Source organism: Euphorbia lathyris, chromosome 4, assembly GCF_963576675.1.
Source record: "Euphorbia lathyris chromosome 4, ddEupLath1.1, whole genome shotgun sequence".
NCBI lineage: Eukaryota > Viridiplantae > Streptophyta > Magnoliopsida > Malpighiales > Euphorbiaceae > Euphorbia > Euphorbia lathyris.
In genome coordinates, this window is record NC_088913.1 from 2,509,282 (window position 1) to 2,536,097 (window position 26,816).

At 35.9% G+C, this 26,816-nt stretch overlaps 3 protein-coding genes across 4 annotated transcripts; 1 reads left to right on the forward strand and 2 right to left on the reverse strand.

Annotated features, from left to right (window-relative positions):
* Positions 1 to 358: 358 nt before the first annotated feature.
* Positions 359 to 13,354, reverse strand: LOC136226690 (glycoprotein 3-alpha-L-fucosyltransferase A-like). The gene is made up of 7 exons (XM_066015315.1): positions 12,739 to 13,354; positions 9,607 to 9,764; positions 6,719 to 6,960; positions 3,986 to 4,090; positions 3,738 to 3,894; positions 2,801 to 3,028; positions 359 to 1,058 (listed from the first exon to the last, which is right to left on the reverse strand). Exons 1-7 carry the CDS (start codon positions 13,132 to 13,134, stop codon positions 800 to 802), a joined length of 1,545 nt encoding a protein of 514 aa, XP_065871387.1. The 5' UTR covers positions 13,135 to 13,354; the 3' UTR covers positions 359 to 799.
* Positions 13,355 to 17,006: 3,652 nt separating this feature from the next.
* On the forward strand, positions 17,007 to 21,919 carry LOC136225610 (uncharacterized). 2 transcript variants are annotated; one of them, XM_066013689.1, is made up of 4 exons: positions 17,007 to 17,155; positions 18,096 to 18,228; positions 20,303 to 20,570; positions 21,659 to 21,919. In XM_066013689.1, the coding sequence occupies exons 2-4, from the start codon at positions 18,145 to 18,147 to the stop codon at positions 21,805 to 21,807; spliced, it is 501 nt and encodes a 166-aa protein (XP_065869761.1). In that variant the 5' UTR covers positions 17,007 to 17,155; positions 18,096 to 18,144; the 3' UTR covers positions 21,808 to 21,919. The 2 variants fall into 2 exon arrangements, with proteins under 2 accessions (XP_065869761.1, XP_065869760.1); XM_066013688.1 differs by having other exon boundaries at positions 18,117 to 18,228.
* A 1,860-nt stretch (positions 21,920 to 23,779) lies between these two features.
* Positions 23,780 to 26,561, reverse strand: LOC136225559 (cold-regulated protein 27). Its single transcript, XM_066013628.1, has 5 exons — positions 26,281 to 26,561; positions 24,961 to 25,128; positions 24,633 to 24,858; positions 24,340 to 24,449; positions 23,780 to 24,195 (listed from the first exon to the last, which is right to left on the reverse strand). Exons 1-5 carry the CDS (start codon positions 26,419 to 26,421, stop codon positions 24,064 to 24,066), a joined length of 777 nt encoding a protein of 258 aa, XP_065869700.1. The 5' UTR covers positions 26,422 to 26,561; the 3' UTR covers positions 23,780 to 24,063.
* Between the last annotated feature and the right edge of the window lie 255 nt (positions 26,562 to 26,816).

Below are 26,816 nucleotides of genomic sequence, written 5' to 3' on the forward strand. Positions count from 1 at the left end.
TAATTAAAATTCTATAAAAAAAATTAATCAAGACTAATTTACTCTTTTTTTTTTTTGGTAAGATAGAGTAGCCTAAAGGCTACAAGGGGCACAGCCTGGGGAAGGAGACGCCCAGGACATCTTGGAGGAGGATTTCCAAAACTAATTTACTTAAATTTGAATCATCAATAAAAAAAAATATATTAATTTCAAATATACTTAATATAAAAAAAACTTCATAACATGATATAAAATTACTTAAAAGTAAATGTCTTCTTCAAAAAAAAATAAATAAATATGTCAATTTACTTATTTATCTAAATTATATAAAAGTTTCATAGCCCGGATTTTCGACTAGTATAGAAATAAAAATGAAGAAGAGGCTGCAACTCATCTATAGATTAAACTCTTTCCTTTTCCAAATCAATGCCTAAGAAGTAGCAAGAAGAACAATAGCACTCGTATTCAGTTTAAAGTAGACCTGTTCACGGGACGGGTACACGCCTGACTCATGAACATGTCTCGTTTAAAGCAATTATACATATATAATATAACCAGGTCAAAATCTTTTCTAATTAATCTAAGTTGTGATTCTCTCAAAATGAGGATCTCTAAAGATTACAAGTCTAGCTTGTCTGAATCAGACTCTTGTTCCGTGTTACTAGCCGAATTCTCCCCCAGTTATGTCAAATGCGCGCCAATACCAAGACTGCAAATCGCCTTCAACTCTTTGCGCAGCAGCAGATGATCCGGAGTACTAACGAAGAATCTAGCTGCACGACGACTGTAAGAATGCTGTTCAATGCTGCTGCTGCTGTCTCTAGACGAATATTACTTCGAGCTTGGCGCACGGATGGACTTCCAAGTGACTCTGGAAATCTTCATCCCCTTTGAACCGGAATGTGTATAAAGCTTGCCTCTGTGTCAAGCCTACTGGGTATATTAAGTACACGTTATAATCATCGTCTCTTCCTCTTATGCTTTCCGGTCTTTCCTTTTTCCAGATCGGTACGTGTTTCTTCGACTTGAACTTGTTCAGCACTTCCGACTCCAGCGCCTTTAGCGTCAAATTCCCGGACCTGCACATCGTAGACTTGATTAATGTTTAATTACACAGAACCTGAAGGTAAAACTGCAGACTGGACACGGAATCTACTCTTAACAGTATCAACATATCCGAGCAGGACGACAAAAGGAAGCAATCAGATTATTTTTTGGGAAGTATCGATTTAGGCTCGACGTATAAAATAGCACCAATATAGGCTTAACGTTTAAAAAAGTACCAATTTAGGCCTCGATACGGAACGTGACACGTCATTCGTATTAATCTGTTACGTTCTGATTTATCTCTCCATGTACAATTGACATAACTTAATAGAGTAATATATATAGCGTGTCACGTTCTGTTATCGAGGCCTAAATTGCTACCTTTTTTTAAGGTTAAGCTTACATTGGTGATATTTTGTAAGTGTAGCCTAAATTGATACTTCCCCAAAAACTATAGGCATATTTTAGTACCTTATCCCTATATTAAATGTATTGTAGGACTAAAAACTACGAAAATACGGAAGGTCGAGAATTTATGCACGTTTTCCTGTGTCTAAAAAGGCATAGAGACATACAAGGCTTAATACATCGTTTGCCCCCTGAACCTCTCCAAAAAGTTTGATTGGTTCCTTGAACTTTCAAAATGTCTTGATAGCTCCCTAACTTGCATAAAATGTTCAGTTAGCCCTCTCAACTTGCGTAAAATGTAATCAATTAATCACTCGGTTGCAAAAATAGTAAGTTAAACGCGGAAGATGTATTGCACACATTTATAAAAAACTAAAATGACCAAGTCCGGGGTATGCGGTTCTAACATTAGAGAAGACAAGTTTTATAGTTGAGCAAGAAAGAACTTTCGTTTTTAATCTATTCTAAGAATTATGTAATAACATTATAAGACGCCTGCAATACATCTGCTCGATTTAACTTACTTTTTTTTTGCAACCGAGTGATTAATTGATTACATTTTATGCAAAATCAGGGGGCTAACTGAACATTTTATGCAAGTTTAGAGGGCTATCGAGACATTTTGAAAGTTCAGGAGCCAATCAAACTTTTTGGACAAGTTCAAGAGGCAAATGATGTATTAAGCCGACATACAACAAACATATATATACCTATCACTTGCTTGATTGCTCTGTTTTTAGCTACTTACTCGGGAACTAGCTTCGCACGCACCTCACCCGAGAACGCAAAGGCGCGTAGCTTGTTCCACAATTAAACGGTTCTGCGTGTATCCCTCACCTAATACCGCCTACTGAGGCTTGAAAGAAAGTAGCTAATCGCCTGTATAATAGATCTACGAATAGCCAACAACGCCTCTAACATTTACATCTACTTAGAACAAACATGTAAGAGGTGGCAATTTCGTGTTTCATGTCAATATCGTGTTATCTCATATATATGTTCCATATGGTTTTAAATGTTATAAATGCTAGAGAAATGATTTTCGTGTCAATCATGTCGTGTTAGTCGGGTTGTTTCTGTAAATCATGTTTTCGTGTCAGAAATTGCCACTCTATGTACATACAACCAAAGTTTGAATCCAGTTATTTTAACTAAGAATGCGTCACTAATATCCTTTAAAAAAAAGGGCGGGTGCACTACACGTCCCCGCTAAGCAAGGGTTCGGGGAGGGGTCCCACCACAACGGTGTACTGGGGCAAGCCTTCCCCTTCCACTTTTTTTTTTTTTTTTGCAAGAGGCCACTTCTAAGATTCGGTCACACGACAACAACGTTTAAATTCTCGATTATGGCGAGTAATTCGGTTACCTCAAGAAAACGGACTCCATTTCGAACCTTCCTCGTTCTCTTACGTATAAATGATAAACAGTTTGAGAGCCTCGCATGCACTTGCAAGGGCGTTTCTTAAACTCGGGGCTATGTTCCTCTTTCTCCCGAATCATAGTTGCCAAGTGAATGCAAAGACGGCACGATGAGTGTACAGCTGCCATATCAATAAGAGCCTTGAAAGAATCGGATGGTCCATCGTACTTCCACCTGATTAACATAAATCTTTTCGTCAAGAAAACATCGGAATAATTCAATAAAATACACAGAAATATCAAACCATCATGTAGACCTGGCAATTTCGTGTTCGTGTCGTGTCATTTTCGTGTTCATGTTGAAAAGATTAAACCCAAACCTAACCCAAAAAATTTCGTGTCATTATCGTGTTAACCTACTCGGACTAGTGTTGATTTAGTGTCATGTTTTCGGGTTACCTGTAATTTTGTTATACATATATATTAATAATAACTTTTAAAAATATAAGAAGATATGTACTTCTTTTAAATACTTTATGTCATTTTTATATTAGTATGCTAACACTAACCATCGAAAAATCCGTTAATATCACGTTAAGGGGTCATATAATGTGTTTCTAACAATTTAGGAGATTCGAATGAGGGCGAGCCTTGGCGCAATGGCAAATGTTGTTGTCGTGTGACCAAGAGGTCACGGGTTCGAGTCTTAGGAAGGGCCGCTCTTTTATAAAAATACGAGAGAATATACGAATAATTTTAAATATTCGTGTCATTTTCGGGTTAGCATGTAACCCAACCCAAAAATTTGCGTGTCAGTTTGGTGTCAACACAAAATCACACATTACCTACTTAGTTAAACCCAAACACTAAAATTGCTGTCGATTTCGTGTCGTGTGTACTTGTACAACCTCTACCATCATGTGCTATATCTAATAGAATCATACCTCAGTGATTGATTGTATGCACTGGGATTTTCTGCGAGGTATTTCATAGTTTCGGCGACAGTCTTAACATCTTCGATCTGTTTAATGTGCAAAACTGAACCCGGTTGAGGAGCAAATTCTTGAATATTTGGAGCACCAACAACCACAGGGATGGTTCCTAACAAAAAATTTGTTGCAATTTAGAAACAAAAGCAACTGCTAAAATTTGGTAGAGCGCAGAGAGACCGAGAGATCGAGAGAGATCATACCAGCGACGAGAGACTGAAAAAATTTCTCAGTGACATAATCCTCCTCATTTGAGTTCTCAAAAGCCAAGCTAAATTTATACCGTTTCAGAGTTTCTACTTTGTCAACTGCAGAAGAAAAAGGTAATATATGAGATTTTTTATGCATAATTCCAGGTAAATTTACATGCAAGACCCTGAACTATAATGCTACTAACAGTATAGCACCTAAACTTCATTTTGTGACATAAAAGTCCTTGAACTTTACATTATGTAACATTAAAGTCCTCCAAATAAACAAAAAACCGTTAAAAAACTAATGAAATGATGAGGATAAAATAAGTATTCAATAATAATTTACGGTGAGATGCATAAAAAAAGAATCAATGTAGTTAAACTTATCCGGATCATCATTTCATTTATTATTTTTTTTAGGCCTAATACATATGTTGCCCCTTGTACTTAGCTCAAAACTTCAACTGCCCCCCTGAACTTTCAAAAGATCCAAATGCCCTCTTAATCTTGTCCAATTGCATTCAACAACCCCCACTTTTTCAATAGAATTTGTTGGATGCAGAAAAATGGAAGACATGCTCCGCCACATGTAGAAGTGCTCCCCACTTATCAAAACGAAAATGCCAAATAGACAAATAATTAGCAACTTTTGAAAGTTCACGGGACAGTTTAGTTTTGGGTTATTGAATGCAATTGGTATAAAAATAGGGGCTATTGGACAAGAACAAGGGGTTAATGAATCAAATTGGACAAGAATAGGGGATTACTGAATCCAATTGGACAAGAACAGGGGGTTATTGAATGCAATTGGACAACAATAGGGGTTATATGGAACTTTTGAAAGTTCATGGGCAGTAAAGTTTCGGGCCAAGTACATGGAGCAACATATATATTAAGGCTTTTTTTTAACGGATTTTGTTGATTTGGATTTTAACGCTACAGTAATATAAAGTTAAAAGATTTTTATGCCAAGAAATAAGGTTTAGAGACCATAATATTAGTAGCACATAGTTCAATGGTCATAAATGTATTTTACCCACATTATTCAACAAAAACAAGTATATAAACATATATTATGTTGTGTGGTTATGGGCTTAATGCTTCTCCGGCTCCTTAACTTGTCCAAATTGGTCATTGTACCCCTCCAACTCATCGAATGTCCTATCTACCCCCTTAACTCCATAAAAATGGTATTTCTCACCCCTTAACTTGTCCAAATTGGTCATTTTACCCATCCCCAACTCATCGAATGTCCTATTTACCCCCTTAACTCCATAAAAGTGGCATTTCTCACCCCTTTATAGTACAAAATTAATAGGACTTATTCAAATGAGTTTGAAAATATATTTTTTTAATATCAACTTTTTATTTTGTTTTAATTTGATAATTATATTGATCCTTCATGTGTTTATTACAATAATATTGTATTACAATAATTAGATAATCAAAATTTAACTAGCCAAAAAAGTTGAAAAGAGAAAGAATGAATAAATGATATAAATAACAAGAACATTAATATAAACAAGTTAAAGACATTATATGTAGGGATAAGGTATCAAAATAGGTCTATGGTTTTTGGAGAAGTATCAATTTAGGTTCCACGTACAAAATCTCATAAATATAGGTTTAACGTTTAAAAAAGGTTATCAATTTAGGCCTCGATAAAGGATTGTAAGGGGTGAAAAATACCACTTTTATGGAGTTAAGGGGGTAAATATGACATTCTATGAGTTGAGGGGGTAAATGGACAAGTTGAGGGGGTGAGAAATATCACTTTTATGGAGTTAATGGGGTAAATAGGACATTCGATAAGTTGAGGGGGTAAAATGACCAATTTGGACAAGTTATGGGGGTTGGAGGAGCATTAGACCGTGGTTATGATTAATAATTATTAGGGAATGAAATCATAAAAATTGGGCTACCACTAAGCAGATTTCATATCTCAAAAGATATAAGAAACCACATTTCTAATACTCTCTGAGCCCTCCCACAATCCTTGAGCAAGAATTTCTTTTTCTTTTCCACTGTAAACAAAGATCGAACTCACCCCAAAACGTACTTCAAAAAATGAGGATTAGCTCATATGTATAAGGAGGTATATAACTCCCTAAGCAATATGAGATATCCTATGTTGCACGGAAACGGGAAATGAAACGGAAAACGGATATCGGGAAACGTTATTTCTAAGAAAAATTAGCTAGGAAACGGTAATAGAAACGGAAACGGACACGAAACGTGGAAACATTAATGAAGAAGAGTTTTCGTGCAACATAGGAGATATCTAATACACCTTCCTCACACCCAGACTTGAAACCATTTGGGGCGCGAAGCAAATATTCATGGGTGACACGATATTGAATAAAGAACAATGATACCCTCTAAACAAACGTCTAAGTCACCCCCAAAAGGTAACCTCAAAAGAGGAGAATTGCCTCATACATATATACAAGGAATTGTGTTGCATGGAAACGTTATTTCTAAAACATAGCCTTCAATCGGAAACTGAAACAGATATGGAGACAGACAAAGCGAAGTGTCCGTGCAACATAGATAAGAATCCATATAACTCCCTAATTAGTAATTAAGCAATGTGAAGTTGTTGCAGACGAATAACATCTCAAGAAAGGGAAAGTGAGAAATACCGTAAACAAAGGCCTAACTCCAAAAGTTATCTTAAAAGGAGAGGATTGCCTCACAGATATTCATTAAACAAAATTAGAGAATAAAAGAAGAAATGCTCACCCCTTCCGTCACGATTCCGGTGGCAACCACCGTAAGAATCTATTGAAACCTTGGCGTTTTCGAGTGCCTCAAGTGCTTGTAAGCGGAAATTGCGTGCACCGCAATTGGAAATGAAAGCAGCTGCAAGTGATTTCTCAGTCTTTGGCTGCAATGGTGCCATGATATCATACTCAGCCCAGGAAAAATAACCAACCGGCACATCTGATGAGAGACTTGTTGTCATTATAATATTGTAACCCTTCCTGAATCACAAAGAAAATTCAATATATCAGGTTTCCTCCTCATTAGCAGAGGAATATTTTCTTCTAACATTCTATCCTGCAAAAGTTTCACCAACAATGCAAGGAAGAAAGAGTAATGATTGATTAGTTTCAACATCCACATATGCAAAAACGAGATTCAAGTCGTGAATCGAAATCCACATTTTGTGAATCATGACTCGTGAATCGAATCGTAAGATTCAGTTCAAATTCACAATATTATAAAAAATAAAATATTTACCATGTTGAACTCAAAATATTATCAAATATTAGTCTAGAAATGCAATTTTAATATCAAAAAAGAAATCATATCAACCAAGTACTTACAATTCAAATCTAATGTAAATGCAATCCTAATAAAACCAATTCACAAATCGGACTCTGTTTAATAACGTAGTGGAGATGGAGAGTTTGAGCTTCTTACTCTTTTTTTTTTTGCCTTGTTGTCAACTTGATAATGATGGAAAGAAACTAGTTTGAATTGATAACTTGCTAAATAACAATCGGACTAGAGGGTAGTGGATTTAGTAGTTAGTGTTGTTGAAGTTTTTGATGAACATTGATGAAGATCCGACTCAAAATAGAGCTGAATCGAATCGAATCGCATGATTCGAATCGCGATCGAATTGTACGATTCGAATCGTGAATCGTAAGATTCTAACAACAGTGTGCAAGGGAACTATATTTCGGATGGTAAACTTGGTAGAAGGATGATAGTTATTAAAGGCGTATGGCGCACTAAGGTGCAAAGGGTCTTGGAGTCTTAGCACAAGTGTAGGCGTGCAACTGAGTGACACAAGGCGCACTAGAAGAATAAAAATAGGCTTAATACATCTGTTGCCCTGTGTACTTGGCCCAAACCTTCAACTGTCCCCTCAACTTTCAAAAGTTCCAAATGACCCCTATTATTGTCCAATTGCATTCAATAACCCCCTATTATTGTCCGTTTGCATTCAATAACTCCATATTCCTATACAATTGCATTCAATAACCCCAAAACTTCAAATGTCCCGTAAACTTTCAAAAGTTCCTAATTATTTGTTATTTGGCATTTACTTTTTGACAAGTGGCGAGGACTTTGACACGTGTCTCATATTTTCTGCATTCAACAACTTCTATTGAAAAATGAGGGGTAATTGCACGCAATTGGACAAGAATAAGGAGTCATTTGAAACTTTTAAAAGTTTAAGGGCACCGTTGAAGTTTTGGGCCAAGTACAGGGAACAACAAATGTATTAGGCCATAAAAACATATGAAGCCATAAATGATAATGTTTAAAATATAAGAAATGTAAATTCTAAAATCAAAATGGAATAAATACTAAATTATGACAATATTCTTAATCATAAATTCTAGCGTGCATTAACCCCGTATCTAAAGTTCAAGTGTTTAACTAAATAGTAAATCCTAAGTTGTCTAATAGCTACTTCTCATCAAAAGTCTCCAATTTCATCAATCATCACTCCTCACCATCACTCTCCTCATCTCCAACATCATCAAATTCCTCTTCAAGGATCTAATCCTCTTCATCCTCATCGTAATCATTTAGGGTAATTAGTATTGGCGGTCACTTAAGTTTGGACAATATCCTCAAAAGGTCACAAAAGTTCAATTTGTCTCAATAAAATCACTTAAGTTTGCTTTTGTTCCAATAAAGTCACTTTGAACGTTTTTCAGTCATCTTTTCGTCAAAATTACTGACGTGGCATCTCAACCGTTACGTCAATGCTACATGACATATTAAAAAAATGTAACTACACATTTTAACATTTTAATTGACAATCGATATGTCACGTGGGTTAATTTGTGGTTAAAATTTTAATTGACAATCCTTATTTACTTTGGTTAATTTGTGGGTAATTATTTTTGTCGTTGAACATGTGATTAGATGTCACGTAATCAACTCTAGCGAAAAAATGATTGGAAAACGTCCAAAGTGACTTTAATGGGACAAAAACAAACTTAAGTGATTTTATTGAAACAAATTAAACTTGTATGACCTTTTGAGGACATTGTCCAAACTTTTATGACCACCAGTGCTAATTACCCTAATCATCTACAAAGTCAGTTTCCCGTTGTGCATTTGCGTCTCTACAAAGTCTTCCTTTCTTTTTCTATTGTTTATTTTGGACACTAGACGTGTTGTGTCTAATCCAACTGTGGAGACTAAAACTCTAAAAAAGCACATGTGACATATGGCACACCTCTTATAACCACGGCCAGATGTGCCTTGGCAAAAACGCTCGCCCATGGGGGTCTAAGGCACTCAGCCTAGTGCATTGTGCACCTGGAGCCTAAGGCGCGTCTTTAACAACTATGCTAAGACTAAAACTCTAAAAAAGCACATGTGACATATAGCGCACCTCTTATAACCACGGCCAGACGCGCCTTGGCAACAACGCTCGCCCATGGGGGTGGTAAGGCACTCAGCCTAGTGCATTGTGCACCTGGAGCCTAAGCCGTGCCTTTAACAACTATTTGATCGATACAACAAACACCAGCAAGAATATAAGAACTACACACAAACTTAGAATGTTTATTTGATGCACATTGAATTTTTTATTGTTCAAAACTAAAACTTCTCCCGGGATGCAATTTAGTGATGTATCATAGATTGTGCTTACCCACCGTCGTGCCTGTGCTATATTGTTCTCCGCATAGTAGTGCGCTGATTCCATTGATCGAAGCACACTGGCTGAACCATGCTGAGGTGTGCCAAATGAAGCATCAGGTTGTTTACCGCCTTCAAAGCCAAAATGACATCCCACGGAACAAGTCCTCGTCTCCTATATGAGATTGTACGGGTAAGAAAACTTGGGGCATAAACAAAATTGTTGAATACTTCTGAAACATTCATTGCAGAGAAAAATAAAATCACAATATCATAAGCATAATTAATAGGAAAATGGAAGAACTGGGGAAGGATACCTTTATCCATTATCAGATTCAACCACAGAATCAAGAAAGTACAAGGTCACAGGATAAATCACTAACTTTTCTCCTAAAAAGTTTATTCCTGAAAGTACTATTTTAATCACAAGAATATGACTCTTGTAATTCAAGCCTGTCTGGTTCAGCTGTTGTCATAGTTATTAAAAGCGCATGGCACACTAAGGCCGAAAGGGGTCCTGGAGCCTTGGCGCATGCCTGAGTGACACATGGTGCAATAAAAGAACAAATATATATATATATATAGGGTTAAATGCATCATTGGTCACTGAACTTACATGGTTGTCTCAAAATGGTCACTCAACTTCAATTTGTCTCAATAAAATCACTCAACTTTGAGTTTTGTCTCAATTTATTTCAGTAATTAAAAGGCATCAGAATAATGACATTAGTGACATGTCAGCATGAGTCAACTCAGATCTCTGACCAAAACGACACATGGCATCCACGTATGAGCCAACTGCTTGTCACATATCGGTTATTTTTATGAATAAAGACACAAAATTTAATTTTTTTCATAAAAATGACTGTCACGTGGGTGCCACGTATCATTTCGGTTAGAGATCTGAGTTGACTTATGTTGACGTGTCAACCATGTCATCATTCTGATGTCTTTTAACCATTAAAATCGCCGGAGTGGCCTAATTGAAACAAAATTCAAAGTTGAGTGATTTTAACGAGACAAATTGAAATTGAGTGACCATTTTGAGACAACCATGCAAGTTCAGTGACCAATGATGCATTTAACCCCGTATATATGCAATAAATAATAAATAATTATTAAATCATGACAATATTCTTAATCATAAATTCTAACGTGCAATAAACTTCAGATTCTAAAGTTGAAGAGTTCAACTAAATAGTAAATTTTAAGTTAACTTATAGCTACTTCTTATCAAAAGTCTTCAAATTCAGCAATCATCAATCGTCACACCATCACTCTCCTCGTCTCCAACATCATCAAATTCTTCTTCAAGGATCTGATCCTCATCATATTCATTGACAAAGTCAGTTTCTCGTTGTGTATGTGCGTCCTTTCAAAGTCTTCTTTTGTTGTTTATTCTAGACACTAGATGTGTCTAATCCAATGATGGAGATTAAAACCCTAAAAAACCTATGTGACGTATAGGCGTGCCACTTATAACCACGCGAGGCACACAAAGGCGCATCCTGTTCTCGCCTTGGCGACAGCATGCCGCTTTGGGGGTGCGAAGATGCTCCACCTAGTGCCTTGAGGGCCTGGAGCTTTAGGCGCGCCATTAATAACTATAGTTGTGTTGTTTGTTATAGCTGATAGCCGGTAGATATTAACTGATTTTCATTCCAAAATAGCTATCAACAACAATTTCTAAATCCTAACCTAACACGTTTGGGGTAAAATAGCAAAAATGAGCTACAAAAAGGAGATTTAAACAGACACTTAAAAGCCTATTTGGTTCAGCTGTTCATATCTATTGCCTGTTGTTGTCGTTAGTTGTTTACTGTTTGTTGACCAACATTTACTGTTGTTGGTTGTTTTCTTTTCGAATAGCTATAAACAACTGTTTCTCAATCCTGACCGAACATTTTTATTCTATTGTTTGGGGTGATAAAGTAAAAAAGAGCTACAAAAAGGAGAACGAAACGGGCACCTACTACATCTTCTATTAACTCTTACACAAAACCCTTCTTTTTCAGGATTGACAAGTAACAAACTAGAAGAAAGAGTTGAAGGGGCTGCAAACAAAGGTCTATTCAATCAAATAGAGTGGCTTAGATCCATGCTTCACTTCTATTAAAACAAATAGAGAACATATCCACATTGCAAAATTTGAACTAACACCACAGCCACTTTAAATCAAGTTACTGTAAGTAGGGCTATAATCGAGCCGAGGCGAGCTTTGGCCTGCTCATGCTCAGGCTCGGCTTGCCAGAACATTGACGAGCTCGCTCACGAGCTGTTTGTGAGCTTGTTAATGAGCTTGTTCACAATCATGATTATGAACACAAAACTACGTAGTTTTTAAATCTACAAAACTACATTATTTTACATTTCCCCCTTCATAGAAATATTGGCCTAAACCATACGAGACCACCTATTTGCCCCCTTCAGCTATTTAAAAGTGGTATTAGTAACCCCCTCTTTTCATTATAACGAAAACAATCATGACATGTTCTCGTTGCAAGCACCAAGATCATAATAAAAAGGGTTGTGCACTACTAAAACAAGTTGCAAATGAGGTTAGTACACAAGTACTGTTGTAAAAATTGCATATAGCTTTAACTCCTTCTAAATCGTCTACATATATGAAGGCTGGTTCCAATACTTCTATGAACACGTGTACTAATGTTGGAACTTCATCTTGTTTTCGTTATAATGAAAAAAGGGGTTGCTAATACCTCTTTTAAATAGTTGAGGGGGCAAATAGGTCGTCCCGTAAGTTCAGGGGACAAAATGACCAAAATTGATAAGTTCAGGGTTGCACATGTATGGTTTAGGCCAAGAAATATTATTATTAAAAAATAATCAAATCAAGCTTATGATTATGAACATTATACCCGAGTTTACTCATAAACATGTTAATGAACCTATAATTGAGCTTGTTCACAGTTGCTCCACTCATTTACGAATCGAGTGGAACAAGATGGATATTTTGTGGAGCTGAATGCGGATGAGCAGCTTGGCTCATTTACAGCCCTACTTATAAGGCATTATCCATTCTTCCAAATACTAAACCAAACAGTGTTAACCTAACTAATCCTCAATCATAAAACCTAATTAGAGTAAAATTAGAACAAATCAAAAAAAGGGAATGATTTAATTAAACAAACCTTCTCAGCACCAACAACCAATACAGGATCTTTATCGAAATCCCTAGCATAGACAACAGAATCCTCTTTTTCTAGCCATTCTTCGCAGTCCTTAACACTTGCAGCTACTAATTCCTCCCCCCCACTATCCGAACCTGAATCCAGCGACATAGCCGACCTGTAAAACCGGCTATGAGCCCAGTCAACCAGAGCTGCATTTTTAGTCATGTCAAGACGACCCAAAAATGCGATCTCCCCCACAACAACAAGAACGATAAAAGCCATCAACAAGTTTTTCCATTTCTTCTTAGGGGATGACGATGAAATTGAAGGAGATGAAGATGACCCATCAGATAAATTTAATCCTCCTTCTTGATTTGCTGTTTTCGACCCCCTTAGATTTGCTAAAATGCCCATTAATCAAATCCCCTTTCAATTTCAATTTCAATTTGGGAATAATGGGGATTTTGGAGGCAATACCTATAGTTAATAATAAGGGAAGAATGTTTGTTGGGTTTAGGATTAGGTATCAGAGGGTCAATGGTGATAATGAAATTGTGGAAATTGAAAATAGTATGGAAATAGGATCAATCAATCAATCAACCAAACAGGGTGTTCAAAGGAGGTCTGGTCTGCTCTTCTCCCTCCTCCTCGGCTTTGTGTCTTTCTTTTTGCCTTTTGCCAATAGGAAGTTGACAACTCGGATTGCTTCCAAAACAATTTTAATAATGTATTTATAAAAAAAAAATTAAAAAAAGTATGGATTTTTCTTCATGATTCATCAAAATAATGTTTTTTTTTATGAATTTTATTGTACTCCAAAATAATATTATCAACATTCTCAAAAAAAAAAAAAATTATCAACCATTCTACATCGTTTTGAAATTTACAGGGAAGATAATTGGTGTTAAGAAAAATATATTTATACCAACTATAACTTAGAGTTAATTTAATGTAAAAGCATCATCATCAATTCTTTCGTATTCATTGAAATATTAAAGAGTTGTTTAGTTAGAGTGATATGGAGCTTATGTCCTTCACAACGACAAAATTGATACATTGCTACCATTTGAGATCAAGTGATCGGTTCTATTTGGCTCGGAGCTATGTCGAGATCTCGAAGAACTTATAATAAGTGACAACATGGAAACTCGAAATTCAAATAGGAGATAAAAGCACCAAAGCGCAGGTTTGCTGTCTAGGAAGGGAAACGTGTTTCCGTAGGTCTTAAAGTAACGGGTTTGTCGTGGAAAATGGAAAGATTTGTACAAGTTATACCTTGCCTCATAAAGAATAAATGTGTTATTAGATATTCTGCTAGTGCTGAATCTCAAGTGTTAGAGTCTCTAGTACGTAGACTCCTTCAACTTTGTATACAATCGCTATTAAAGCCACATCCTCTAGTTTGAGAGAACATGATTCGTGTAAAGAAAAACATATTTATACATTGGTGTAACTATGACTTGGGGCTTAACTTAATGTAGGAGCATCATCATCGATTCATTGAGTTCGTATCCTTGCCAATATTAAAAGTCGTCCCGTTAGAGCGACAAGGAGCCTATATCCTTCGCAACGAAAAAAGTGATATAAGGCTACCATTTGAGACCAAACAATGGGTCTTATTTGGTTCGAGGCTATAGCGAGATCCCGAAGAACTTCTAAAAAACAATAACATGGGAACTCGAAATCCAAACAAGAGATGTGCCTCATAAAGAATAAAGGCGTTATCATACATTCTGCTAGTCGCTCGAATCTCAAGTCTTGGAGTCTTTAGTACGTAGGTTCCTCCAACTTTGTATATAATGGCTATTAAAGCCACATCCCCCGGTGTTAATATATGTTAATTACAATATAGAGTTGATTACATTGACGACCCAACAAGAGAAAAAGTTATTGGATTCACTGACCGGCAAATAAAAGATACTTGATAGTATCAAAACGAAGCTATCGATGATCTACAGAAACTATTCACAATTAAAAAAAAAAATTCAACATAAATGCTGTAATAAAAGACATACTCAAGAAAATTGAAATTCGTAAGGAAATTGATCATATTTATATCCAGATCCTTAAGCCGATAAGGAGTTTCTTGAAATTTCTGAACTTCAACAAAATTATCTACAAGAATAAGATACCAATTCGAAGAACACGCACAAACCAACCAGAGTCATCCCTAATAATGCACCCTAAATACAAAACTGAAATAAGTGACAAAACGTGCACTATCAGAATTACATTTCAGCCTAAAATTAAGTAGAGGCGACCAGTCAGGGGCGGAGCCAACCTAGGGCCTGGGGGGCCGAAGCCCCCCTGGCCACTGGCTCTGTCCTTGAGTATCGTTAGTTTTTCCCATCTAGCCTCCCGAATATTGATTTATACTTAACCGATGTAGTATTATTTCAATAGTTGAAGTTAGTCGAGTTGGTTTAAGAGCTTTATTCTAAGGTGAGAGATCAAGGGTTTAATTCCCACCAAACTCATTTTGTTGAATAAAGTTTTATTTATTTCAACTTCATTTCCAAATGGATTCTTTATTAATTTAACACTTTTATTACATCTCTTTTTCATAAAAAAAAACAAATCAAATATTTTTGAGACTCAGATAATTTAATTTCTAAATAAAATTTTATAAAAATTATAATAATTTATAGCTAAATTTTTTTAAAAAAAAAACTATAAAAATGTTAGCCAACATACTAAAATCACAAAGTTTTAGCGTGCTTGAGGCTAATTTTTTTTTTCAAAAAATTACTCCCAACGATAAAGCTAAAATTACCCCCTAGGTATAGATTCCTGGCTCCGCCCCTGCGACCAGTGGTACTATGGAGATACTGAAGTTGAAAATTAAAAGCACGCCTATTGTTGATTATGTTGGAGTAATGATCATCTGCTCTCCCCTTCCTACGATCTACAACCTTCTAAGAATCCATCAGATAAGGGCAGAGACATAGTTGCTCTTTACGTTCATGAAAACGTCAGATCTTCCTCTTACAGAAGATGTCGAATCTACCCTCACCGAGAAACTCTTCATCTGGAGAAAGGAGATGTAAATCTGAGAAGGTGTAATATGAAAGAAAGGAAAAAATATATCGGAAGAAAACCAATGAAAAACAAACACCTACAAAATTTCTTGTCGAATTCCCATAAGAATCATATCATATTAAATAAATACATAGAATAAGTAATTCGTAATTGTGAAGTTAAGTGCTTTATGTGAGTGAAATTGAGCACAATTTGACTGAAACTCCACACAATCTTCGAATTTTTACAGGGGCAATTCGCATTTAAGGTATTGCAATTGCAAAATAAGTTTCTTATTTCAACAGCTTGAGTCGCTTTTTGTCAATTGTGAAGCACTAAACCATAGAGTTACTTCAAAATTCGGTCTCAAAGTATATAAAATGTGGATGATAAAAGTTAGTTCATAATTGGACAAGCTGGTTCGCAATTGGTGATATGTGAAAAGTGAAGAAAACTAGGTTAAATTATTTGACAATATTGGATAATAAAATCATAAATTCTGAACTTTAATTGTGTAAATTTTTTAAAAATATTGTCTAGTTTGGTAGCATGATGGGTTGAAAAGTGTGTAGAAATGTAAATGGTACATAACTTGCTAACACGACTCGTGTAACCCGCAACTTATACGAATTAGGATTGAGGCTTAATGAGCTTGAGTGATAAACGAGTCAAATGGGTCAACTCATTTAACTCGTTTATGAAATATGTCGGGTTGCAGGTTGACATGCGAATTAATTGCAACCCGTGTATGGGTCGACCCAACTCGAGAACTCATTTAACCTGATCCATGTAACTCGTTTAACTCGTATATGCTTGTATTATGGACAAGATACAATCTGACTTTATTTTAAGATTTTTTTTACTTGTGTTTGAGTTTATTTTGATATTTGTTGAAAATTTTATACATTTTAATTAACATTTTATGTTTTTTTTTTTGAAGAATTAACATTTTATGTTTATTTATTAGATTTTTGTTATAATGGGTTGACGAGTCATACAACCTATTTAACAGATTTTGATAGTATATAACAGGTTAATGGGTCAAACGAGTTATGTTAATTTTTTAGTCATATTTGTTTACGTAAACGAATTATCTAGATCAACCCGTTTCATAAAGGAATCCTGTCGTATCAACCGGTTTATTAAATAGATCGTGTTAGGATTGATCTAAACGGGTCAACCGGGTAGGTCGACACGACCCCCTAGCCCCCTAACTAACCCGTATTGACACCCCTACATTAGGTTAGTTTTGTAAATTTCCCCTCATTTCTGCCACCGTTTGCTCTCTCTAATTAACAGCCGGCTGCTGCAAGGACTAACTGAGAATAAATCGCAGCTCTCGTTTGTATATCGGAGAAGGAAACCGCAGCTCTTCTACTCTTGTAGTTCGACTGATTTTGACCTTAAACGGATTCTGGTAAGTTGATTCAAACTTAAATGCTTATCTTCTGTATTAATTTTGAACAATTCTAGAACTGAAGTATGATGATTTTGGAATAAATTTAATTCTGGTAAATCGCTTTGTAGCTCTTCTGCTCTTGTAGCTCGACTCCTCTGGTATAAATTCATTGTTTAAATTAATTTGGGCTTCAACCATGATTGAACAAATTTGAGTTAATCGGTGAAAATTCACGGCTTAATTTCGAAATTATTTTTGAGTGCAGTGAGTCTGGTGATTTTCTGGTTGTAAGGTTGTGAGTGTTTGGTTGGGGTGTGTTGTTTATGTTTGGTTGGGGTGTGTTGTTTATGTTTGGTTGTTGGCAGGGGATAAATGTAGCTTTTATCCAGCTTTTAACAAGTAAAACGAAATTCACCTTACATTCATAGAATGTAGAAAACAAAAAACCTTATGACATATATATTGAAGTGTGTTATTGTCGAGAATAACAATAGTTGGTACTTGTAGTCAGAAAACACAAACTCTGATAAAAGTTTCAAACAATGAAATATATATTAAAGTGTGTAATGTATTTTGTTCCTTATCAAAACTTAATTGTCTAGCTAAATGCTCAAATGTCTAAGTTTTTTTGTATCATTTTTTTTTGTGTCAAATGTATGAAATATATAGTAATTAAAAACAATAGAGTCTGCTCGCGAGCTTTCGAGCCGAACCTGAGGAAGTTTGGACTCAGTTCGTTAGTGCTCGAGCCGATTCCGAACTCGAGTCGAGTCCTATCAAGCCAAGCTCAAATAGTTTGCGAACTAGCAAGGCTGGTTTACACCCCTAGTTGTTGGTGTTATTCTGGATTTGTGAGGTTTATTCCCTGTTTGGTTTGGACCTTTTGTTTGTTTGAGTTCTCTTTTCTTGTGCTAAGAAATTCTTTTACTGACCAAAAAAAAACTATTTGATTCCTTAGATGTTTCCCAAATTGATTCAGGTGAGAACTTTTGTGAAGGATTCAAGGGATGGATGATAATATGAAGCAATTCCACCAAAGTTTGGTTGAGCTTGAACATGAAGCTGAGCATCTCCTATTAGCCCGACATCAGGTCATTTAGACCTTTTAACTTCATCTCTCTACTTCAATATGTATTATGTATATAGTTTTTGGCCCAATCTGTTTTTTTTATTAGAAATTGTAATGGAAAAGAAATTTTTGTACATAGAAAGGATTTTGTTCTGATTCTCTAATTGGCTTTTTTGAATCTCTAATTGGATTTCCTCTTCATGAAAATCACTATCCGAATCCGAAACATCTGTTTCCGAACGGAGCTATGTGATGGACTTCTAAAATATTTTGGGCCAGTTTGAGAAAGTCATGAAAAATAAGTTCAGAAAACCATAGTTATTAAAGGCGCGCCTATGGCGCACCAGGCGCAGGCCTTAGCGCCATGGCAGCCCCATGGCGAGGCGCAATCGCCATGGCGCACGCCATTTTGTGCCAAAGGCGCGCCTTGGCAGTTAGAGGCAGTTATGGGCAGTTTTTTTGTAGTTACTTTATATATCTGGAATGGAACACATGTTATATTAACAAAAAGTATTAAAAAGGAGAGAGATTATAGGTTTTAAACTAAGTAGAAGACGAAGAGACTCTTTGAAGAGGAAGAGACAGAGTCATTTGAAGAGTAAGAGACAAAGTCATTAAAAGAGGAAGAAGTTTAGTAGAAAGAAAACACATCAAACAAATTCAAACAATAGAAACAAAGAAGCCAAAGGGAATTCAACTTCAACAGTTTGATGATCAATAGTTTGATGATGCCTTAGATGAGGAGTGGATAGTGATGATGAGGAGTGATGGATTTGGAGAGTTTTGATTAGGAGTAGAACTTAGGAATTAGTATTCAACTTTAAAGTTTTCTAATATGGGGTTTATTTTGCATTTTAAAATTTATTTATGCTTAAGATATTTTCATGATTTAGTTTTATGTTAGTTTTATATTTTTATAATTTTTATTTTTTTAAGTGCGCCTTGACTCGCTATGGCGAGCGCCATGCGCCATGGCTCCAGGACCCTTGCGCCTTAGTGCGCCATGCGCCTTTAATAACTATGCAGAAAACTCAAGACTACCACTCAGAACTTGGATAAGTTTCCAAGGATAGGGAAATGATATCCGAGAGAGATATAATGAAAGCTATTCTTGAACCTTACATAATTTTTGGGTTAAATGGTTCCTTGATATGGTACGGGAGCATCTTAGACCAAGTTGTCGAAGACTCAATTCTTGGCAACTCCATTTGTTAATGAAATTTCAACACATGGTCTTGCGTTGTAGCATAGTTGTTAATCGCGACGCATGGCACAAGGCGCACAAGGCTCAAGGCCGTGTGCCTTAGCACCCCCTAAGGTGAACGATGTTGCTCTGGCAATGCTAAGGTGCGCGCCCTGGACATGGTTATGGAACGCCTTTTGTGCAAGTTATTTTTTTAGGGTTTTATATTATTGACCCACATGTTCAATCTCCACAGGTGGATTAGACACATTTAGTGTCAAAAAGTAAACAAAAACAAAAGGAAAGGAGACAGACTTTCAAATTGAACAATCATAGAAAAAAATAGAGAGAGAAAGATGCATAATGCGAAACAAAGGGAAAGAACAAGCACACAACAAGTTTATCGCATATTAGAATTTATTATTAAGAATATTAATCCGATGTCTTATTTTTTGCATTTTGATTTTAATTATATACATTTTAAATATTGTCATTTATGATGGTTCTATATAATTTTATTCTTTTAATGAGCCTTGTGTCGCTCAGGCGCGCCCCAAGGCTCCAGGACCCCCTTGAGCTGTAGTGCACCTTACGCCTTTAATAACTGTGCGTTGTACACCCTTCAAGCCCAGGGGCATTTGTGTGTCTGTCAAAGATAATAATAGCAGCTATTCTTGGACCTTACTTATAAGCGTAAACGTTTGGGTTAAATGGTTCCTTGACATGGTATTTTTGGTATCCTGTTTGAGGAATTATGGAGCAAAAGTTTTTTGTTCAACAAGGCCAATTCTAGTTGTTTTGCAAGGTCTAATTCATTAAATTCAAATCCCATGTTGAGATAAATATGTGTTTAATGCTATTGCTCTTTTTTAGCTTTCTTAGTCCATAACTGAGTCATGTATAATGTATTCAGGTGGTTGAGAATGACAAATTAAGGAATGGGAACCGGGAAGCACTTACGGCATTGAGGAAGAGGGCTCGGACAACAAAAACTAGTGTTTCTTCTCCTTTTGAATCAATAATGAAGGATATTGGAAGGTCTGCATCAAAGCCATTGGTGAAGGAGGTATGCACGACATGCGGCAACCACAATTCCGATGAACGCACCTGGATGATGTTTCCGGGAACCGATGTCTTTGCCAGCATTCCATTTCATGCTGCTCATACCATTTTGGAGACAGGTTTTCTCTATATCTAGAAATCTTTGTCATGCTAGTCAATCAATATAATGAATTCATGAAAAATGTGTTACCTCATTGGCCCTTTGTATATGGTTGAGTTACTGCTAGAAACTTTAGTACATAAGGTATTATACTAGGAATTGAAACTTATCCCCAAAATTTGCATCTTTATTTTTGAGAGTTTGTAAGGAGTAGACCTAGAAATTTTATTAGAAATTTTAGCTTGAGCTATAACTCGGTACTGGGAATAATTTAGAGTATGTACTTTGATTTTGCGTAGAGAGATTGCAAATTTTTGATCCCTGCAATCGTACAAAATGATCGAAGCCTTCAGAATATTGATAAAGAACACAGCTTATCACCAAAGGCATGAGAAAGCTGATGTCATGAACTCCTATAATGTTGTATTTCTCATAATGTTATATTGGGTCTTCAACAGACATATATTTTGCTTTGAAATATATCTGATATAGGTTCAAGTTGATATTTTATCTAAGGTTGTGTGCACAAAGAGACATCCAAAATCTCTCATCGCTCCACCATGTGGATTTCAAGGGTCAATAGGTCACTTGCAAGTCCAGGGGATAAATAGGACGTTTTCAACGTTAGTTGGCAGTTGATTTTCCTGGACAAGTATAAAGGGGTTAGGGATGTATTAGGCCATATACTTCCCATGCCACCATCCTTTTCTTGCCCCCTAGTGCAGCAGCAGTATGCCCACGCTTTCGACGGCGTTTGATAGAGGAATCCTTGATCATAATTTCCAGTAGAAAATTTCAGATTAAGAGGAGACCATGATATGGATGGTGAAACACCTATTTCCAATTGTAAGCCATTATGTCGTTAATTTTTTAAAATATTTTCTTTGATTTGGACTTCAGTGTTACTGTAATATAAAATTCAAAGAGTTTTATATCACGAAATAAAATTTAGAGGCCATAATGTCGGTAACACTATAGTTCAGTGTCCATAGATGTACTTTACCCCCATACCCCTCTTCTTTTCTTATTTGGTTTAAGCATGATAAATAAATTTTACTTCTAATGCGACATAATTTGTGAAGCATGGATTTCTTTGTTGCATTTCAGATCATGAACGACTTGAATATGAGGCCAAGAAACTGCAAAGCTATGTAAAAGAGAAGTCCTTCATTCTTTCAGAAAAAGGTGTTCTTGCTGATAAAGTTAGTCCTGGTGTGCTCAGATCTTTGGTGAACTTAACTGACAAACCAAAGTAAATTTGTTTTCTTCTATTCTTTTGATCCTTGGTGTCTTTTTTTTTCTTATAGAAATAATTTTAGAACACAAAAGGGTTTATTGATTAGAAAAAAGATTTTAAGGGTCTGTTTAGTTCCGGTGTTGATGTTAGCTGGTAGATATGAACTAGTTATTCTTTCAAAATAGCTATAGATAACTCTATATCTACTCTTTAGAGTAAAGAATTAAGGGTCAAAATGACCTTCAAACTTGTCAGTCAGGATCAATTTGTTCTAAATCAAAGTTTAGGTATCAATTCATCCATAAGTTGGTAAATTTTGCCAAATTTTATAAATTTTTGTTATTAAAACTGATTATATTCGGGTCAATTTGTCAAAATTTGCTAACTTCAAGACCGAGTTGATACCTAAACTTTGATTTGGGTTAAATTGACAGTAACCGTCAACTTGAGAGACCAATTTAACCCATAATTCTCGGAGTAAAACAACAAAAAACTTGAGAGACCACTTTAACCCATAATTCTTGGAGTAAAACAAAAAGGAAAATCAAAATGGCACTAAGAGTCCATTTGGTTTAACCATTGTATATTATTTATTTGTTGTTATTAGCTTTTTACTGCTAACTAGTAGGTTGAAACTTCCAAAATGCTTAAAATGGTAATAAGCAGTTGTTTCTCAATGCTAATTGAACACTCTATATTTATATTTACTGTTCGGCGAAACAGTGAATCAAGTTACAAAAAAAAAAATAGAGAATCAAACGGCTACGTACTGTTAGCTTCTAATGACAGAAAATGGTTCCATCATGTTGTTGGCTTGTAATTAAAAAATCTTCTTTTTTCTTTTTTAAGTAGAGATCTTCTTTCAACGTCATATTGATTTTCTGAATTAAATAACTTTATAATATAGTTATATGTCATCATGTTTTTCTAGTCTTAATTTGATACATTATTAACAGAAAAATCAGGAGTCCTCATTTCATTTCATGATCATATTCATAAAATTCAAATCTTTAACAGAAATAATAATAAGAAAAATTAATATCAACCTGTTTTTGTAATCATCATCAAATATTCATTTCTATTGAAGAATCATATACAATTAAAGAAGAACCAATCCATATCAAGATTTTAACTACATAACAGAGGTAACATGCAAAAACGCTTTGGGATATACATGCTACGGGAGATAGTTGGAGTATACGAAGCGAGATGAAAGTTTTTGCGACAGTCGCAACACTCATGCAGTATCTTAGGATTCTCGCTTTTTTCTTCGATGCTCACTGGTTTTGTCCTCTCATGGTCGCATTAGAGGAGCGGGGATAGCTCCCACCAGATTTGCCTAGATAACATGTTCATCTGCCATAAATTACCTCGAAATTTTTGCATTGCTTGAGGTCAAGTCTCACCCTAATAGGGAAGTAAGGACAGTTCTCAACCAGTTTGGTGTTATTTAGGGATGTAAACTGGACGGGATAGTGAATGTATTTTCCATCCTCGGAGATTTCCATCTCTGTTACCACGAGTTAAACGAAGATAGATTTGTCCCTGTTCCTATTCTCGCGGATTTTCCGTTTACGGATGTTTCAAAGACTTTTTCTCCATTTCTCATTCCTCGTTCCAGCAGGGAATCACCGTTTAAGTTTATCAGAGATTCTTTATCCCATCGGGACGGGTCATCAAGGAGGGGACTCCCCGCATTATTTACATCCCTAGTGTCATCCGTCATAATAGTCAAATCCAAGACATGTGGCAAACTCCCAAAACACGTCAAGCTCCCAAAAACTAAATTGATTCTGCATTAGTTTTTTATACATAAATTGGCCTTTTTTCAAAGCAAATATGAAATTCAATGATTTTTAAAGTCATTAAAAGAAGTTCAACAAGCTTTATGAAATAGAACTCGAACTCCACTGACCCTCAACCAAAAAAATAATACCAAAAATTATAACGAAATAGATTTACCAAATGAAAATAACCGGTACACTTAAATATAATTAAATAGGCAGTTTTTTTTTTCTTTTATATATAAAATTATTGAATTCATGTAAGCTTCTACTGAATGGTTAGCCATTCAGTACATCAAATACAAAATTTCCATTTTCCCTTACAGATTTTTTACAGCAAAAATGTTACAATATTACAATGAATGATTCATGTTTCATGATAACTAAGTCTAATCAAATAAACTTTTGTGCCTTTTCCTACTTAGCTAAAAAATTCTTGGCATCTCTCCTTTGTATCAAACACAGCTCTTTTCGTTGCGTTTTTTCGCACTTTAGACTTCTGGTTTTGGACAGTTATCAAGGTTGTCTAACTGTAAATCTTGGTTGGTCTGTTCTTCCTTAATAGAGAAAGCTTGAGGGGACGTTGAAGCATAGTTCGTACTAGGATTCCGACATGGTACAACCTGAAACAGCATAAATTAATTAGTTCATGCGCTGAAAAATGAAACCCTCCAAACTCAAGAACTTAATAAACACACTAAGTTAGATGCTAGGCCCGAAAATCGAATGAAGACTAAACAGGTTATAAGTTCAGTGCAGAAAATTACTTGATCAGAGCCTGAATCATCAGCCACAGCTCTCTTCAACCTCTTTACCCTTGGCCTACATTTTGACCTCTCTCCTTGGCCTACCTCTACAAAGTTCTGATCTGAAACTTCTGCAAAAAGACACAAACGAGTTTAGTAAAAGTAACACGTAAAAAATCGAAGAACAACTGCAAACGTAAAGGTTCTAAGGCGTGTTGCATATCAGAAGGAAGTTCTGACTGCAAGAACTTGCCACTAGATAAGAAAAAACATCACAAGAACGTTCTAGGATCGATATGTTGAGAAATAGATACCTATGGAATGCTGCGGCGAGCTTTGTGCTGAACAGACAGGAGAATTCTCTCTGGCATGTAACCTTTCACTAGAGGCTACATCTTGATCATTACATGCACCAATACTTCGTTTGACTGAAGATGTAACGCGGTGTTCGTATTGTTTTTCCGGAATTATATGAGAATCAGCCGTGCTTTCCAATAAAAGGTTATTCTTTTGAGGATTCGTCTTCTGCCTTTTGACATCCTGCAAAACCATGAACTCAATTATAAACGATGATAAATGAAACAAGCAGCAGTATAACCTCCCTAGCGTGCACAAAGAACTGAGGCGTGAGATTCTATTTACCTGATGCACAGATGCGGAACTGTTGGTTGGCATTGCTCGGTGGCTCCATAAGATCTCTCGCAGGCAACCACGCAAAGTAATGGGATTGTTTAAATGATTAACAAAAGATGCTTCCAATGAATCAAGATATAAGCTGTGTTTTTCATCTGTCCACATTGTAGATGCACCCTGCCATAAGAATTAAAACAAAAAATTAGAACTTAGTATCACAGCTTAACAAGCTATCAATTATCCCTTCTTCTATAAAGAGTTCTACCAGCCTTATATTCATTAGACAGCAAATTTCTCATTTCTCATTACATTGCTTTACGAAAAACAAACCTCACTCATATTTGAATTTGAAATTGCTGGTCAAAACCTCACTCATATTTCACAAGAACTTTTGACAGTTGCAAGAACAAACACGCAACCTAAGGACCTAGTCTACGTTAATCAAGGAGAAGCTAGCCTTTGGGATGGAAAAATGATATTTGTTATCTATGGTAACAAACTTTATTTAGATCCAAGTGGATATTTGCAGAATACTTAGTTATGGTAACAGATCTCTGAACAAGATTGATTTAGATCCATATCTCAACAAAACATTACAAGTTATACAAGAAACTGAATTGATCAACCAAGCAGATGAAAATCTTAAGAACTTCCTCTCTAAATCAAGACTCTATAGGTTGAAGCGCCGAAGTAGGATCCAAAATACAACAATTGCAAGAACAAGCATAAATATACTGAATATTATCTATCCGGCTTCTATATCAAATCACACCGGATCTTTCCATTGGCCGGACGGATTTAGACTGAACATCTGGTCTTGATGAGATAATCCGTTTCTTACACAGAAAGCGATTCCTATCCCGACTAATCAGAAACGTGCTATAACCTCCTATAGCATGAATTCACACCTAACCTATGTGATCTCAACATAGGAAAATCGATTGCTCCTATATAATCACAGCACCAAAACTTTTTTGTTTCTCCCAATTCTAAGAGCACGAAAGCCCTGACAACAATTAATTGCAAAACTAATCATTAGAAATTGAGAAATAATATGTAAATCTAATCAACACTAATTTGGACGGAAATCAAAGCATCAAGCTTAAAACGGAGAAAAAAAATTAAGAACAGACACAAAACAAGTGCAGGATAGAACAATCGGAACAGATATTTACAGAAAATCACCATTTTCAAACAATCAAATTAAGAAGGAGGATTCGTTTCCTTCACTTCAACGAGATCTCATATTTACAAAAATTTCACATTCTATAGCATCAAATTAACAAAACAAAACAAAACAAGATTATCTCAAAAGGACAGGGAAATTACCGGAGCTAAGCAATCCTCGGCGGTTATATCAGAGGAATAAAAAGAATCCGTCCGAGTCAAGTTACGGACACAACCAGCCTCCATTGCGACATGATCCGGTGACGGATAAGAAAGATTCCGCCTGAGATTCTGGCCTTGCATTTTGTGTAGCAGAAAGGGGATTGAAAAGTAGAAAGAACGTGAAAATTGTGTTGTATAAGTAAGAAATCTCAACAGAGAAATCGGGCTAAATTTCTAGAGAGAGAAACAACGGCCATGAACTCCGTAGAGAAAGAAGCGGAGAGAGGAGAGAAGAAATAGAAGAAGGAGGAGGAGGAGGAGGCGGTGCTTTTGGTCAATAAAGTATCCAGATGGCAGCGCTTTTACACGTGTCAATCCCGTCGATTGAGTGCCACGTCAGATGGACGGTTGATAATATCTTAGGCTAATGACAAAATCAGATATTTTTCAATTTTTTGGTTGCTTCTGTGTGACGTGAAGCAAGATATTTTTCTTAGGATATTTTCTATGAGCAATGTAATTTCCGAAAAGGAAAT